Source organism: Zeus faber (assembly GCF_960531495.2).
Source record: "Zeus faber genome assembly, chromosome: 13".
Lineage (NCBI taxonomy): Eukaryota > Metazoa > Chordata > Actinopteri > Zeiformes > Zeidae > Zeus > Zeus faber.
The window spans coordinates 25,577,578-25,595,183 of record NC_137198.1 but is presented as its reverse complement, the minus strand read 5'-3'; the positions used below and the strand labels follow the sequence as shown (position 1 = coordinate 25,595,183).

At 45.8% G+C, this 17,606-nt stretch overlaps 2 protein-coding genes across 2 annotated transcripts; one reads left to right on the top strand and one right to left on the bottom strand.

Annotated features, from left to right (window-relative positions):
• Positions 1 to 1,722: 1,722 nt before the first annotated feature.
• Positions 1,723 to 10,705, bottom strand: utp25 (UTP25 small subunit processor component). Its single transcript, XM_080012579.1, has 11 exons — positions 10,572 to 10,705; positions 9,851 to 9,890; positions 9,358 to 9,766; positions 8,189 to 8,277; positions 7,395 to 7,835; positions 7,096 to 7,312; positions 6,751 to 6,953; positions 5,828 to 6,010; positions 5,152 to 5,261; positions 4,602 to 4,847; positions 1,723 to 2,096 (listed from the first exon to the last, which is right to left on the bottom strand). Exons 1-11 carry the CDS (start codon positions 10,670 to 10,672, stop codon positions 1,832 to 1,834), a joined length of 2,304 nt encoding a protein of 767 aa, XP_079868705.1. The 5' UTR covers positions 10,673 to 10,705; the 3' UTR covers positions 1,723 to 1,831.
• A 4,036-nt stretch (positions 10,706 to 14,741) lies between these two features.
• On the top strand, positions 14,742 to 16,933 carry tmem151bb (transmembrane protein 151Bb; the record flags this gene model as incomplete). The annotated part of the gene is made up of 2 exons (XM_080012309.1): positions 14,742 to 14,819; positions 15,524 to 16,933. 2 exons carry the CDS (start codon positions 14,742 to 14,744, stop codon positions 16,931 to 16,933), a joined length of 1,488 nt encoding a protein of 495 aa, XP_079868435.1.
• Between the last annotated feature and the right edge of the window lie 673 nt (positions 16,934 to 17,606).

The window sequence follows — 17,606 nt, the reverse complement described above, 5'->3', positions numbered from 1 at the left end:
GTGTCACTGGTTGGGGATTGGCTGCAGGCTCTGTTCCGGGAGGGAGAAAAAAGGAGGGAAGCGAAGGTGGTGGTTGTGTTTTGTTGGTGGTGCGCGCGGGGAACGAAGTAGCTGAGAGACACTGCCCCGCATCTATCATTTACCTTGGGCTAGCCACCCTGTTATTTGTTGTAATCCAGTGCCCTCAACCTCGGGTTAGCTGTTCGTCAGTACGTGACTGACAGGAAAATAAATCTGGGCTCAGTGTTTGAGTTAGCAACTTGGATCTTGTCTCCACGCCTCGTCTGTCAAGCTACCCCGCTAAACGTCACAATATATTGAGTTGGGGTACAAAAGTTTTAAAGGATAGGTTGGCTTTTTTGCCAACCCAGAATTTATAAAATTGTTGGTGCCCATCGCTCAACTGTTCATAGAACCTCCTTCTCACTGCTTGAATGCAACCCAATGGGGCAAACGTTTTCAAGTCTTAAATGTTAAATCTCCTTGTCGAAAACAGGAAATTAACATTAGTCACATGTCCCAAAGTAGAATACAAACATGTTTTAAGTAACGGTAATATCACATTTGCAATTGCTCCAACACATCCAGACTGTAACTTTGGCTGCAGCGGGTTACCACCAGGAAGTGGCCCAACTACCTGTTTCTAGTCTCTTACATTCGGGTGGGTGTAGCCAAAAGAAGGGATTTGCAAAGAGCGAAAGTCAACAAAACCATTAAAAACCTGATGAAGTGCTCGATTCCCGAACATTTGTTTCCTTCATTACATTACATTACTGTGTGATAATAGTGTTTTTCCGATTTTTGAAAAAAAAAACGTTTATTTTAGGCTTAAACGTCAGTTATAAATGATGGGAACGACTTACGGTAGAATCCTGGAAACTCAGTCCACAGGACCCATCCTTAAATTAAGGAAATGTGCTCTTTCAGAATACAGATCAAAGGTCTGCGGTTCGCTTTAAAAGGTTATTTCACTTACACATATCCCGAGAATGAATTTGTAAGGTAGATAGTTCATAAAAAACGTTTTTTTTCCCCACAATTTTAATTAGAATTTCATACTATTCTATTACCTTTTTCAATTTTTTAGTACTATTTTTAACATTTTATGACGAATTTCGTCAGTATTTTTTTATTAGTATTTTTATTGCAAGGTAGTTGAGGATCATTTTTCTCCAAAGTAACTTAATGTGGGGGATGGTAGCTCAGGAGGTAGAGCTGGTGGTCTAGTGATCTAAAGGTTGTTGTTGCGATCCCAGGCTCCTCCTGCTAGCATGCTGTAGTGTCCTTGAGCAAGACACTTAACCCCTAATTGCTCCTGATGGCTGCGGCCGTCTGTGTTTGAATAATTGTAAGTCGCTTTGGATAAAAGCGTCTGCTAAATGTAAAACGAAATAATCTTCAACGCACAATCACAGGCCTGGGAAAATCTCAGTTTCTGCAGCGCAAATACAACCACCCTAGATTATACTTGACTAAGTCATTTTGAGTTGTGGCTGCCAAGGCACCAAAAAACATAGGAAGACAAGGTAAGGTTAAGAAAGAAAAAGAAAAAAGGAATACTACGTGTTTTACATCATCAATTAATTCATGCGGACACTTGGATCTTAAAAATTCTGTTATTACAAAGGTGAGTGTGGTATTAGCAGAACATTTTTCCAAGATACACCAACAGTCAAACACTTTACATATAAACCCCACTGAAGAGTTTTACAGCCTCTTATCTCTTATGAACACCCTTCACTCCAGAGACCCGCACACGTTCAGGGTGCTAAAGTATAAAGGGTTTTTTACGACGCTGCCTGGGTTGGAAATATGCAACGCATGCGCTGGGTCAGGAAGCTCGGTCGTCGTCCCCGGTGATAAAGAGGTGAACAGCCTTGTTGGAGTTCAGCATCTGGCCCGCCCGCGGGGCCCCGGCCACGGTGGCCAGCCTGTGGGCGTCGTAGCGGGAGTAGAGGGCCGTGCAGGTCCAGCTGGCGGACCCAGCCTCGCCCTGCGCCCCTGCCGCCGACAGCATGTTGCACACCTCGCTGTAGAAGTGCGGGTAGGTGGGCAGCGCATAGAAGATCAGGTTGTGGATCCCCCTGATGGTGAATCTGAAGGGGACACGTGGGAAAGAGCTGATGAGCCGATAAGCAAAAAAATTAACTTTTTCAAATGTGTTTGTATAGCATCTATCTATCTATCTATCTATCTATCCATCCATCCATCTGCAGCTGTAGGGTTGCCAGTTCACAGTCAGTGATATGTCTGGATGGAGAATAGGTACCATCAGTGGGTTAGTGGTGTCTTGGTAGGTGGGTAAACTATGGCTTCCATCCCCACGCTCACCCATGACTCAGTTGTGTTCAAAATGTTGTTTGATACATGTAGGAAACAAACGGTAATAAAAATATCAAAAATAAAAACACAGGAACGGGAGCCAGCGCGCACCGCTGTCTGGAGGAGAAACAAAAAAAAAAACAAAAAAAAAAAAACTTCCGCCCCAAATCTCCAAGTTTGGTTCATGTTTTTCATTTTCCATACAAGTGAGAAACTAAGGAAATAAAATAAATCAAAGTCTTTCTCTATGAGATTATATTATATGTTCTAATATGCCATATTAGAATCACAAGCTTTGCGTATTGAGCGGCAGGTACGTGCGGGGGGGGGGGCATGTCGGGGGGTCCGAGCACCTGCCCCATGGACCCCACGGCCCCCCCCCCCATCCCTCTTACCAGGCACGCTTTTAATTTTTTTATTTTTAATTAACGGCCACGGAGGTAGCGATTATATGGGCAAAATATATTGGTGATGAATTCCTCATGAACCTTGGCACATCGCAGGTGCCTTTTCTTTTTTTTTTTTTGAGCACCTGCCCCTTTTTAAATTTTAAATTTCTGATTTAAAATCGCGGATTTAAAAAAAACAAACAAAAAAGAAAAAGTCTGTCATCAATGTCGATGGAGTCGATCGCCGATAGACGATTGAATCTTAAATTGGCCCAAGCCTAGTGTGCAGCCATGTTTGCGTGCTATCCAGTGCTCTTCTTCGTTTACTACTTCCTGCTTCACACAGTACTTTCTCTCTACTGCCACCCGTGGTTTCTGAGAACACTGCAACAGACTATGTTCCAGTTATAAACGCCCTGCTCCCTCTGCACTGATGGGGCACAGCGTCCTCACAGAACTTTTTCGACCACTTCCACCGGGCCAGCGTCGGTGGGTGAGTAGACAACTGGGATGGCCGTAACTGGTTTGCTGTGAGCAATGAGGACGCCTTCTTAGCAACAGTGACTGAGTAGCAGCCCCACTCCTCCTTGTGATGTCATTCAATGCTGACGGATCGACTTGCACTGGTCTATGCTCCTGTACTCGCAGGATCTCCACTCCGTACTCCTCTCTGTGGCCCTCACCTCCTCCGCAGATGAACAGCGTCTTATAACGCAGAAGCCGTTTGAAGCGAGTGCTGTTCTCAGTCTCGAATGTGTGTAGAAAAAACAGTGAAATCCATTTTTTGAAAATCCCAAGTTTTCACATATTAAAACAGAAGGTGTAAATACCGTTTATCATCAATATAATAACACAAACCATCTTCCATGCGCCTGTGACAGACACAACTGGTACATGGCTGAACGTTAATAAGAAACACGAGTACGTTGCTGAACAATCTGTTTTTGATTGCACCATAGCATTGAATGCTTTTCTCCGCCGTTTATGCTGTTTCATGGACACTGTTTGGCATCTACATTATGTATCGGAGGTGCGTATACGCCGTACACCTGCGTATGCGCACCTCTACACCACTGGGTGGCATCCAACACATGGAAGAGGACATGGATGACAATGCAATAGCAGACTGAACTGGCAACCCTTCAGCACCACAGCTGATTATCACGGATGGAGAAATAGTTAGGTGCATAGGGCTGTGATGATAACCCCCCCTCCAGTGAACCGTAATACCGTGGTTATATGTAAGAAAAATGGCGTACCGTCACAGTGCTACGCATGTATCAAACATGGCCCAGAATGTGGCTGCATATAGACACAACATGCTGGAAGGCGCATTTCTCTAAATTCACAGCAGCTAGGCTAGCTACTTCCATCCACCGCCTTGCATTGCGCTAACACAGTTAGCATGCAGGAAGTCACTATCTCAGCTCAGGGCTCACGAGGATGAAATTGCCATTGACCGTCTCGTCTGAATATGGGTAAGATTCAGCAGCACCGCAGAGCCACACGCTCCCCCGCTCCCCCACCCTTATGGGCCGGCCTGTTTAAGCAGCCAATCCCTCCCCTGCCCTACCTGCGTTGCTGCGCTTCCTCCACCTCCCCTGCATTGACCTGTTGGGCTCTACTCTTCTGTCCCATGGCGGGGGTTTGAGCTCGCCACTTCAATATTTCTATCTCACTACGTACGCCTGTTTGCTGTTCACCTGGCTGGGAGTGATGAGCAGCAGAGCCCAGACGCCCAAACTCAAACTATGCCAAATAAATAAATACCATTTCAAATTTAATCCAAGAGTTGCCTGTCAGAAATGAATTTGAAGGTTTTACATCGCATGAGGTAACAGGTTAACCTGTTGGACCTTGAAAGAGTTTTTGTTTTTTTTATCCACTTGCCTTTTGTAGAAGTGGAACCGCTCCGTGAAGAGCAGGAACTGCTTTTCGCCCCTTTGGAACAGGTGCCTGGCGCGAGACACCTCCGACCTGCTGGAGTACTCGCAGGCGCTGGCGAAATTCATGTCCTCCTTCTTCATGTAGCTGCGCAGGCGGACGTAGTCGAAGTACGAAGGGATGTAGATCATGGTGTGGGACATGACCGAGTCCTTGTACTGTGGGAGCACCTTGTCCACAAAGAACTGGAACCTGGAGCGCAGGAGCAGGAGCGTCACACGTTTGCTCAGCAGAGTACGACAGGCGACTATGTAAGGTTTTGGATCACATGCGGTTGTCGACACACAACAACATTCAAGCGTCAGAAAACACAGAAAGCTGATCAAGGACGTAAGCGCGCTGCCATATTATGGTTATCTTAAACAAGCTGTTCCAACCACTCCACTCCACTGCCAAGGACCCCTACACAGCGATGCTCGTTGTCTCAAACTAAATGAACGGTAAATGTGTATTCTGGGATGGGAGCGCCGGTGGCAATGCCATACCAAACATGTACCTGGCGTCGTGGTCCATGAAAGTGTCCGAGTGGAACATCTGAAAGACGTGAGGCAGCTGCACCAGCACCTGACAGATGGAGCCCGTTTTGGGAATGTTCTTGACGGCAACCTGGAACATTCATGGACGATTAATATACGATACGTTACAAGCGCTAACTTGTTGGGGACTTTCGCCTTCGGCAGATTTGATCTACCGCAAACTGACGAAGTGGGCTGAGAGAGTGTGGAGGTTGAATTGAAATAAAATTGCACTATGATGGGTGATATGGAAGGAGTTATCAAGATAATTGTCATAATGAGTAATAACGCTCACCGCACCTCACACCGACTGAACCAAACGCATGACCAGTCAGAAAATAAAACAACTCTTCTTTTTTTTTTCTTTTTTTTTTTTTTAACAGTGACTCCTCGAGAACCAAATCTTAACCCCCCCCACAAAAAACCTTACATCACCACTAACAGTTCTCACTTTCAGTGTGAATCTCATTCTGGTGAACACAGAGCTGCTTCTGGCAGGAACCGATGATTCAGATAGATTAGCGCAGCGTTGCAATTTTGATCTTGCAACACATGAGAGCTCATTTCCGCTATTCCCTTTGTCTCCCTTTATTTTTCTTGGCGAGATAAAGTGCAATGTCAGGGGGAAATGGTGAGTAGGTCGTGAGTTGCGTTCACCTGTCCACGGTAGTTGGAGCAGTGCTTGGACAGCAGGTTGTTGACCTGCGGGTCCTGCACGCCGCTGAACACCAGCGTCTGGCGGTAGTGCCGCGCCCAGCCGTTCAGGTTCCACATCCTCACCCGCGAGAAGTCCACGCCGTGCGCGTCCAGCGGCTGCAGGTTCATGTGGTTCATCACATGCTGCGGGAATGTAGAATGAGGGGGGGTGGGGGGGGGGCATTGGATGTTTAATGGGGTGTTGATTATTTGCTCTTTAGTCTTATCTTATTTATTGAAAAACAAAAAAAAAAAAAATATTTTAAAAACGTATTTTTATTTACTCTTACATATTGCATAACGTATGTAGACATCACTTGCACAAGGGAACTTCCTCTTGTATGTTGTTTACGTACATAGTATAATTCATTAAAGTCACAGCCATCTAGGCCATGGTCACATAAACTATACTGTCTATCATTACTTTATTTTTATTTTTTTATGTATATATTGTGAATTTAGTGATAATATTTCCGGCCTGCTCTTTATGTTCTTCATCTTATCTTACATGGCATAGTGCGATATTCTGTAATTGTAGAAAGGGAAAAAACAGAAATCTTTCCATTTAGTTTTTTCCATCAGATTTTCTTTCTTTCTTAGTGTGTCTTTGTTGACGCTGCTCTTCTGCCATTCCCACAACTTCACCTGGTCCACGCTTCTGCAACTGCCAAAATGCATATTACAACGATGAGAGTAGAGAGGGTGCAAACTAAATTACTGTGGGCGGAAATCGGACAGAGATGTAAACACTGTCATAACCAGATTATTGCAAGTTGAGGATAAATTAACTGATAAAAGTTCTGCAATCCCCGCTATGGGCCAGCAGAGGGTGCCCTTCACTCCAGGGTTACTGTAAGGTGAGCAGGACGGGCGGACTCGCTCACCAGGACGTGCTCCCAGTTCTGCATGAGGAAGACGTCCGCCTGGTCTACCACCAGCAGCTCGATGGAGGACAGGAAGTCGTAGTCCCTCTTGCTCTCCCCCTCCGCCCCTAGCAATGTGCGCAGGCCCAGCGGGGACGCCACGATGATGTCCGACGAGTAGAAGGGTGCGTAGAGACGCATGCTCCTCCTCAGGATGGATAAGCCTACCGGAGAGAGGGGTAGAGGTGGAGGTGGAAACAGAAGTAAAGTTAATTTTTTCCTGTTAACCAAAAAACGAATAAGTGCTAGGCATTGAGTAGCACTCCCAACAATTCTCCCCCATTTATTTATTTATTTATTTATTACCGATTCTGAAGTGATCGTCCACGTTGCCGGAGAAGATGGCGCGGAAGTCGTCGGGCTTCTGCACCTTGGGGGGCTTGTCGTCGGCGTACTCCCCGAACTCCTCCTTGAATCGCTTCTTGTTGCTGATGTCGATCTTCTTGCCCTTGGTCTCCAGCAAGCCGATGAGTGTCTGGACCACTCGCAGTGCCCCGGCGCGGAACGGCACGACTATCAGCACCTGGAATTAATAACGGGTGGAGATGGTCATCGCTGAGATAAGAGTGAGCACTGAACCTAGGTTAGCGCATTGAGCTGCTTACCTTGGGCCGGGTCAGTCCTTGGTCTCTGGGCTCGTCCTGGGGCTCGGCCCCAGCTTTGGCCCCAGCTCTGGCCCTGGCTTTAGCCTTGGCCTCGCCCTGCTGCTCTTTGAGCAGGGAGTTGTGTGCCAGCACGCGGGAGTTGGCCTTCAACACGTGGTTGAGCACGTGGACGCAGTAGACGGCGCAGACCTGTTCGCCCCGGCCGAGTGGCGAGCTCTCCGGGTAGTAGAGGTCCCGGTAGGTGCCCATGAGGGCCAGCAGCTCCAGCTGGAGAGTGCTAAGGTCCTCCGCCCCAGCCTCGGGGTCGGAGGCCCGGTTCACACACCGCCACTGGGGCTGGAGGACCTTGTGGATGGCGGGGAGGCCGCTGTCCTTCTCCTGGTCAACAGCGCTGAACCTCTCCAGGGGACTGGAGCACAGCAGGGTGCCAAGCTTTGGCCACTTGGTCGCACAGGGGAACACTGGTGTGATTAGCACTGACAAGGATAACGATAACTTAAAAATATAAACAAAACATATTTTTCCAATTGATTTTAATCAAGCCAGAAAATGTACTATACATTATCGATACCAATTCTCTATGTATTTAGTTAAACAGCTGTAACTTAAGACTGTTAGTCATTTAAGCATGATTAAGAGATAATTCATGTATCTCCACTAGAGACATCTCACGTTTCTGTGTCAAAAAAACGAACAAAAAACCCCCCCCAGAAATGATATTTTGATAGCCTATTTTTAAGAAGCAACAGAAGAGAATTCAAAAATATATTTGTATTGTATCAGTGATAAAGTACCTTGAGCTGGGTTTTGGTTTTGGTGCCAGATGTCATTTTGGCCACATCTTCTTCACTAAGCTCGGTGTCCACATGCTGCAGGAACAGGTCTAAACCAAAACAGAGTAGTTTCTCACAAGAGAGCTCAACCAGAGGATAGCAATTCAATACACATCACATATCAATAGTACACGTCATTGACTTAAAGGATAGATTTACAGGTTGTTTTTTTTCCCCACCCAGCCCGTATTAAATGTTGGTTCCCATCATTAATAACTGTTGATAGAACAACCTCGCTTAACTGCTGATGTCTGAATGTTCTTGTTTCACAATCGATGCCAATTCTGAAACGATTTGTTTTATAGAACAGTGTGGACTTTTAAGACTGTTAAGTCACTTAAAGCATAATGATTGATATATAATTGTACTACTTTTTTAAGCACTATCTTTTAAGTCTTAAAGACTTCAGGCATAACAAATCGAATCAATGTAATGTTATCTTTATTAATTAAATTATTATATAATTATTTATTTCATTTAAATATATTCTTAGCCTCATTGTCTATTATTTATATTAGTATATCTATTATATACAGTATATTTATATATCTATTAGTAATCTCATTGTCATCTACTATTATAAGTGTCTATTTCCAACCATGCTGCATTCAATTTACATTTCTCTGGGATCAACTGTAGTAAAAGTAATTTTTTTTTATGATGTTACGATATGAATAAATAAACCAGGGGGAATATCACAGGTTTTCAAATGCTGTTGGTGCCTTTCAGCACAAGGACAACATTTCTGAGCACTGAAATTTCTGAGGACGAAGGTCAAGCACTTCAAGGACCTGGTAAGAACCCCGCATCTAGCATCTGAACTCTACAATGACATTTTATAAAGAACAATATAGTAACTTTTGATTTAATGTAATCCGAAGCGATCATTCCCTGGACGTCAACGAAAAAACAATAAATTTGCAAATACGGGAATTCCTGATCCCACCCGTAGTCAGATAATAACATTATTGAGTAAATTTGCAGTCAAAATGAAGGCAAGTTCCGCGACACGATGAATATTCTTTATCTCAAATGTAAATGTATTTGTTTGGTTATTTATTTATTTAATTTTTTCGACGTTGCAACAGCTGCATATTGCATTCAGAAAGATCAGGTTAGGTCTTCCTCACCGCTACCATCCTCTTCCTCGGCTGTAGATTCAGGGGCTCCTGGCTCCTCCGCCACAAAGTTGCTCTCCAGGCAGAACTGAGACTCGTGCTCCTTGTCGGTGAACTCCTCGCCCTCTGCCTCCTTCCCTTCCGTCACATTGTCATCTCCCTCTTCTCCATCCGCAACATCGGCATGGCAGTCACCTTCCTCCTCTTCACTCCCACATTCGCCCTTGTCTAGAAGCTCATCGTTGTCCTCCTCCTCCTCCTCTTCATCATCATCATCATCATCATCCACGCTCTCCTCTTCGTCACTCTGGTCGTCGCCTGCCGCTTGACCGAGACCCGACAGGAGCTTCTGATAGGCCGTCTGCTGCTCCGGCTCCTCCTCTTCCTCACTCTCAGCTTCTGACGGGCGGGGGCAATTCCGCTGTAGAAAGACAAAACATTTTTTTTATTATCAGCCCATTATTATTTACAATAATGAGGTTGATGTTTGTGAACTGACACTCACCAGCTTGACTATTTGAGTCCTTTCGGGTCTTTCGTTGACACTGTCAATCAATACAAATATATGAATGTATAAACCAAAACACAATCAGATTCATTTGCATCTTTGATCTTGAGGTGCGCTTCACGATTGGTCATTAGCAGAGATTATTAAGAGCTGTCATTTGGTATCAACTGAGAACACATACCAAATGAGAGCTTAAAGTGCAAATCCATAAGATCGTCTGTCCCACAACTCCTGAACCCCCCCCCAACTTCAACAACTTTACAACATTGTTAAATTAATTTCTAGAGCCTTATTCCTCCTTCTGGTCGACTCTTTTTTTTAATGTTTCTTGGTCACGTGAGATGGCGGGGATATGCTTTCACCCCGAGGGTCCTGAACGTTCATCCATAGCGACAGTTTACTGACCACAACTGGCAACCCTGGTTAACGCGCTCGCCTTCACGGTGCTACGCTGCTTGTGCCCGAGTTCTGCGTTCTCGTCGGGAAACCGACAACGGAGACAGCACATACAGTAGAGGACACAGGACGCAGACTACACCGAAAGGCTGTTTCTCATAAAGTCCCAGCCGAATAAAGTAGCAAATACGGGGGAAATTGTGGGCTAAATAAACGGAATAAACTAAATAATCTTACGGATTTTCACTTTACCATTAAGCTGTTGTTGAATCGAGCAGCCACCGGTTGCCTCTCGGGGCTCACTACTTATCTAACAGCTTACATGTCATGGAATGGGTGCTCTTCTCCAAACTCCTTGAGATGTTTCTTCTGTTTTTTAGATAAACTCGTTAAGAGTTGTTTGTTTTGCCTTCTTTTCCCCATGTTGACAGCGTTGAACAGACCCACGTGTGCCGCTCCTCCTCCGCTCGCTCAGCTTCTTCTGTGCTTAGGGGCAGTGTGCGTCCACAGCGCCACTATAAGCGCGGGAGGGGAATTTCTTTTAATTCATGAGATGCAGGTTTGTTCACATCATAACGTGCACCGGTTTATTTTATTTTATTTTATTTTTATTTTTATTATTATTAATATTTTTTGGTTTTATTCTATTTTATTTCATTTTAGTTCAATTTAGTTGAGATACATGACCCCCGGTACTAGCAGTATCTATCTATCTATCTATCTATCTATCTATCTATCTGTCTGTCTGTCTGTCTGTCTGCCTGCCTGCCTGCCTGTCTGTCTGTCTGTCTGTCTGTCTGTCTGTCTGTCTATCTATCTATCTATCTATCTATCTATCTATCTTATTATCTATCTGTCTGTCTGTCTGTCTGTCTGTCTGTCTGTCTGTCTGTCTGTCTATCTATCTATCTATCTATCTATCTATCTATCTATCTATCTATCTATGTATCTATCTGTCTGTCTGTCTGTCTATCTATCGGTCTGTTTGTCTGTCTGTCTATCTATCTATTTATCTATCTATCTATAGGTGTATGAATTGTATAAAGAGATGGTGTGAACCAGCTCTTTTACTTTCGGGGTGATTGTAAGTTCATTTCAAGGACAACAAGGACCACATCCTGAGACAGCACGTCTTCAGGTGAAAAGTGACCTTGATCAATAATTCATTGTTGATGATATCGGTTTCTTGTTCACCTGCTTTAGCTGTTGTCATGGCGAGGCCTCTTCCATTATTCACCGCTTTGGTGTCCGGTGCTTGCCGTAGCTCAGGCTTCGACACCATCGGCTTTTATTATTTGTGTGATAATTGCAAACTCCCAGCGGCCCCACGGTTTGAAAGAAAGGAGCTTTCAATAGAAAGGGCTGTGGACAGAGAGAGAGAGAGAGAGAGAGAGAGAGAGCGAGAGAGAGAGAATAAATAAATAATAATAATCATGTAATCCGTCTTCTTTACGCGTGTTCCAATGGAGGGGTCAAAGGTCAAACCGGGGAAAGACGCAGCCGGGAAGACGGTGCGGTTTCGGGTGGCGTCGGCCAACAGCGGCCGGGTCCTGACGGAGGTGTTCAAGGACGACGCGGCCTCCCCCCAGTTCGGCGGCGGCTCCACCACTACGTCCGCCTCGGACTCGCCGGACTCGGACTGCGGCAGCAACCCGGAGGCAGAAGGGGGTCGGGGGCGGCATGGCCGGGCCCCTGCCAGCGAGGCCAACAGCCACCTCCGCGGCTTGACGGGACGAGACCCCCCGGACGAGAGCGGCTCGGAGCCCGACGACCTGCTGCTGTACGCCAGCGCCAAGAGGCGGCCGCTCTTCACCCACCGGCGGATCAACATCTGCAGCAGGAACGGCACCGTGCGGGGCGTGAGGAACAAAGTGAGCGCCGGCCAGGTGCTGTTCAACCACCTCTCCAATGCTGTGAGTCCAGTCCCAGCGGCAGCTTTAATGTTAATACTATGAAGCGCAATCTGCTTAGATGGGTGGATTGATCAAATGTTTTATATATAAATACACATCTAATATTTTTAAATATTCAAAAATGTAAATGTCGATTATGCAGCCATGAGAAAATATGTTTTTGTTTTTTTTTACCTATTTTTAAATACCAAAAGATATTTGATATTTATTAAGTATTCATTTTGAATCAAATAAAAATAATGTAAATAATTATCTAATAATATTTATTTTTATAAAATGTACATATGTCTTTCAACGAAATATGTTTATATTTTTATTTTTTATTTAGATATGTAAAAATATTAAATATTTATTTATAACAATATTTATTATGTTGATATTATTTAAACTATCAAATAATACTTATATAAATCAATATCTTTTATTTCAAAAATATTTAGAAATATACATTTTTAAATATGTTATACATTTTTTATATATCATATTTCTTATATTTATAAATATTACATACTTATTCATTTAAATGTGTAGTTTGAAAATATGTATTTATTTCTAACTATCTCTTATCTCTTGAAGGGTAATCCCCGTGGCAACAGATTTCCTCAAAAAAAGAAACCCTGGGAAAAGGACTGACCCCGCAAGTCATATGGTTCAAGAATTCCTTCATATTTAATCAGATTATCTGCATTTATTGAGTAAATAGTTTGTCATTTTTTTTAACAAAAAATGCAGAGAACTGAGCCAAAATATATGTACGGAGATAACATGTATGTATTTGTTGCACTTCATCTACCATACAAAATGACGTCTGAGAGAATCAAGTGTATAACTGCTTATTATTTACAAAACAGCAGCACGTTTAACCTGACAGGGGAACAGACAGGTTGGAATCCATCCCAAACTGAGTTGACTTGAGCATATGACATTTAGGTTCGGAATGAATTGTTTTTATTTTTTACTTTTCTAAGATTTTTGTATATCAGTGACCTTAAAATGTGATATGATTCCGGTATTTATTTGTGGGTGTTTTGCCCAGCAAACACCGGAATAACCTAAAGTTGTATTTTATTTGATGTTTTATAATGTTGATTTGCTTGTTTTTTGGATGATTAAAGCTTGGTATTTGATCTAAAATAGAGAACAGACATAAATCTGCAAACCCCACTCTTCACTTGGCTTATTTGTTATTTTTATTATTGTTTCACACTGTTATATGATCTAGTTTCACACTGCAAACGGCATATGTTTTAGTGATTACGGTGTACTATATTATTCGATAATACAGTATCGTTGTGTTGAAAGGAAATGGGATCACTATAACTTTTATCAACTTTATCCTCTTTCTTTCACGGTGCTGTCTCCTCCTTGGTTTGTTAATAAAGGTTATGAATGAATGGATGAATGGATGAATGAATGAATGGATGGATGGATGGATGGATGGATGGATGGATGAATGGATGGATGGGTGGATGGATGGATGGATGGATGGATGAATGAATGGATGGATGGATGGATGGATGAATGAATGAATGGATGGATGAATGGAACGATGGTGAATGAACGAATAAATGAATGAATGCACATCAGAATGACTGTCTTTAATTACAGAACAGGACAATTCAACATCGGCGTCAAGTGACAGGAGGGAAGACGTGTGACAAGATGGACAGTTTGGCCGATTTCACGTCGAATGCGTGATCGCATCCGGCCGTCGGATTCTCCCCCTGGTGGCCGCCGGGTGAACCGCGTCTGGGTTTCGCGTTCCCAAATGATGTCAGGAAAAATAGGAGAACTCGTTTGCTGAGCTAAAGGGCGGAAAGGGAAAACAATATGTTTAAAACAATATAATATTAGTAGTTTTTACCATAATACCATAATAAATAAGTTATGTCTTCTTATTTTTCTCCCGGCTTCTCCCGTTAGGGGTCGTCACAGCGGATCATCTGCCTCCAAGAACATTCCAATAAATAAGTTATGTAAAAATAATAATTTATTAACTGTTTAAAAAGTACAAAACCTCTGCTTCTGGGACACCCTTTCTCATCCCTCGCCTTATCTTATCTCAAAACAACCTTTTTTTTCTGTAGACAAGCGATTCGAGGAAGTTGGAACAGGAACGGGGACTCGGAATTCGGCAGGTCGCACATCCCGCCATGACACCGTTCAGCGCCACGGCCAGCGACTAGGAGCGCTGCGCCCCCCCCCCCCCCCCCCCCCCAGCTTGTGCTGCGGGTGCAGGGCATTACCTGCATGTATTTACCTCCCCCCTCCCCTCCCCATCCCCTCTCCCCCGGGGGCGAGAAGAACACGGCGGGTCGTCAGGGGCAGGGCATGTTCGTTTCTGCACGCCACACAGCGCGATCCGCCGTCATGCCACTGCGGCAGGCGGCCACGGAGGCGGACTCTCTGCGGACGACGATGGCAGGCAGCCTCCCCGCGGCGCGTCCTGTTGTGATTTGAAGACTGAGAGAGGGGCGCTGCAGAGGCAAAGCTCCGTGCACATCCCACACCCTGCAGTCGGAAGCCCCCCACCCACCCCCCCCAACACCCCCATCCCCGTCGCCATCCCCATCCCCATCATGTCCCCTCCTGCATCGGCCGCGACGGCCAGTGAGAGCAGCACGACCACCGTGTTCGAGGAGGAAGCCAGAGAAGAGGTATTCGTTTCTTTATGTAATTCACTCTCTCCCTCTCTCTCTCTCTCTCTCTCCCTCTCCCTCTCCCTCTCTCCCTCTCTCCCTCCCTCTCGCTGTCATCGATTAGATCATGGCACAGCGATGATCGGTGTTGCATGTTCATCTGGGCTTGGGTGAAAAGGGACGGAGGCTGAGATGCGACGGTGGTGTGGGAGGTGTGTGGTCTCCAACACCAGCGGGAAGGTGTTGGGAAAACCTCAGTTTTTTTATTAGGTCTTATTAGGTCCGCGCAAAAGAGAGCCTGGACTTACTGGGATTTTACCTGTATAAATGAACAAAATAATATTCCTCATGATTATCATAATAATACCAATACTCATGATAATCAGAGTAATAATAACAGTTACATAATCAATACACTGAGCATGTACAAGATTCCGAAAAACAAGCATAAGTGCAAATATCCCCAAGGAATTGTTTAATGTGAGACCTGCTATTCAATGTTTAGAAGGATTATAATTCCAAGTGATAGCATATTTAGAAGGACTGTTACTTACATTGATTATTCTATGGTTGTTATCATTTGTCATGCGCCAGTCTATAGAAATGGTCAACTTTGGATATCATGTGCAGCAATAAGTCTTCCATTGTAACAGCTGTAATGAAAAATTAGCAATTTTTTAATTGCTGTTTTGATTTGAGTGTGCCATTTTTTTAATCCACAGCAAAGGCCCCTCAAGCAGTCCCTGAGCAAGTCTCTCTGCCGAGAGAGCTTCTGGAAGTGCTTGCTGCTCTCCATCCTTATGTACGGCTGCATGGGAGCCATGGTTTGGTGTCATGTCACGAAGGTGACTCGCCTCACCTTTGACAGTGCCTTCAAAGGGAAATCCATGATGTACCATGACAGCCCCTGCTCAGACGGCTATATTTACATTCCTCTGGCCCTGCTGGGGATGCTCTACGTGGTGTACCTGGTGGAATGCTGGCACTGCCATGTCAAGAACGAGCTTCAGCACAAAGTGGACGTGGAGGGCATCTATGAGCGCATCCAACGCATGCAGCATGCCAAGCCCTGCATCTGGTGGAAGGCCATCAGCTACCACTACGTCCGGCGGACGCGTCAGGTCACCCGCTATCGCAACGGGGACGCTTACACCAGTACCCAGGTCTACCATGAGCGCGTCAACACGCACGTGGCTGAGGCGGAGTTCGACTACAACCACTGCGGGGTGAAGGATGTTTCAAAGCAGCTCCTCAGCCTGGAGAAAGCCGCTCTCACAAAGTTACGATTCACCAAGTGCTTTAGCTTTGCCAACGTAGAGTCTGAGAACTCCTACCTCACCCAACGAGCGAGGTTCTTCACCGACAACGAGGGCCTGGACGATTACATGGAAGCCCGGGAGGGCATGCATCTGAAAAACATTGACTTGAAGGAGTACGTCCTGGTGCTGTCGGACCCAGACCACCACCCTTGGTATCTGTCCCACTATGTCTTCTGGCTGGCCTCCTTCCTCACCTTCTCCTGGCCCCTGCGAGTCTTTACAGAATATCGCACGGCATACGTCCACTATCGCGTGGAGAAGCTCTTTGGGTCCGATTACCTCCCGGTGACCCCTTGCGACGATCGGCCATATTGCCGACGCATCCCCCGCGTCAACACCATCGACAGCACTGAGCTGGAGTGGCACATTCGCTCCAACCAGCAGCTGGTGCCCAGCTACTCTGAGGCCGGCCTCATGGACCTGGCCCAGTGCCCGACCGGCTTCAGCGGCTACCGGCAGAACTGCGAACGTTGCCACCGGGCCATCAGCTGCTCGTCGGTCTTCTCCAGGAGCGCCCTGAGCATCTGCACGGGCGCCAGCTCCCGCATACCCTTCAGTGGCAGCCGCTTCTCTCTGGCAAGGCGCTACGGCTCCCAGCGCAGCTGCTTCTGGAGGAGCGGCAGCCTGGACGACCAGGAAAGCCCCAGCGAGAACACCCGCTGCCTGTCGGAGCGCCTCGCCACGGACGACGAAGAACCCCCCGACTACCAGGACGCCCTCTGCTTCCCTGTGCTCATCGTACACTGCAGCGAGAACTGCCACAACCACCGGTCCTTCCACAGGAACGGCTCCTGCGTGGAGACCTCCCTATGACTATGCAGTCCCTAACCCAGCTCGCAGTGGAACACCTGTAGCGCGTGGACACACCGGACCTCAGAAGAAAGAGTGCACAAGCAAGGCTTCCTGGGCGACACTGTAGGTGTCGAAATAAGTGCGACAAACATGCGCTGCAACACCCATTCATCTGTAAAACAGAAAAAGAACACGTTGAAAAAAAGAAAACCCACTAAAGCAATAATAGAGTGACATGGACATCAGTGGACACGGTTCACCAGAGTACATTGTTGTGAAAGTACGTATTCACTCGGCATCCAATGCAAACCACGAAGACGTAGGCTGTTATATGACGCCGTAGCTTTCACGCCCTCTCACAAGCGTGCGACCGGCGAACATACCCGCTGTAATTACCTCAAAAGAACTCCTCTCAAAGGCCACGGATATGAGACGGAATCCTGTAAATTCATGTGGACCATCTCGCCCGCACACTCGGGACACTGTCAGAAAGCGACGGACTCGCTCTTCGCCCACCCACCGGCTTCTTTCGACAGCAATAACTGTGACAACGCCACCATCTCACCGGAGCGAGTGAAAAGGAAGAACACATCACAGCCCACACACTATGGCTCCCAGACATGACAGGGCACATAGGCCGGTACTCTAGCGGTTCTCTACGGTTATTTCGTGGAAAAAAAACAAGCGTGAGGGT

What these genes read in the sequence shown, in the direction of transcription:
- utp25 (XM_080012579.1), bottom strand. Translation starts at nt 10,672, where the DNA reads ATGGGGAAAAGAAGGCAAAACAAACAACTCTTAACGAGTTTATCTAAA. An exon ending in GGACTCAAATAGTCAAGCTG is followed by an intron (nt 9,767 to 9,850) that starts GTGAGTGTCAGT and finishes GTCTTTCTACAG; the next exon opens with CGGAATTGCCCCCGCCCGTC. An exon ending in CGAGGAAGAGGATGGTAGCG is followed by an intron (nt 8,278 to 9,357) that starts GTGAGGAAGACC and finishes GTTTTGGTTTAG; the next exon opens with ACCTGTTCCTGCAGCATGTG.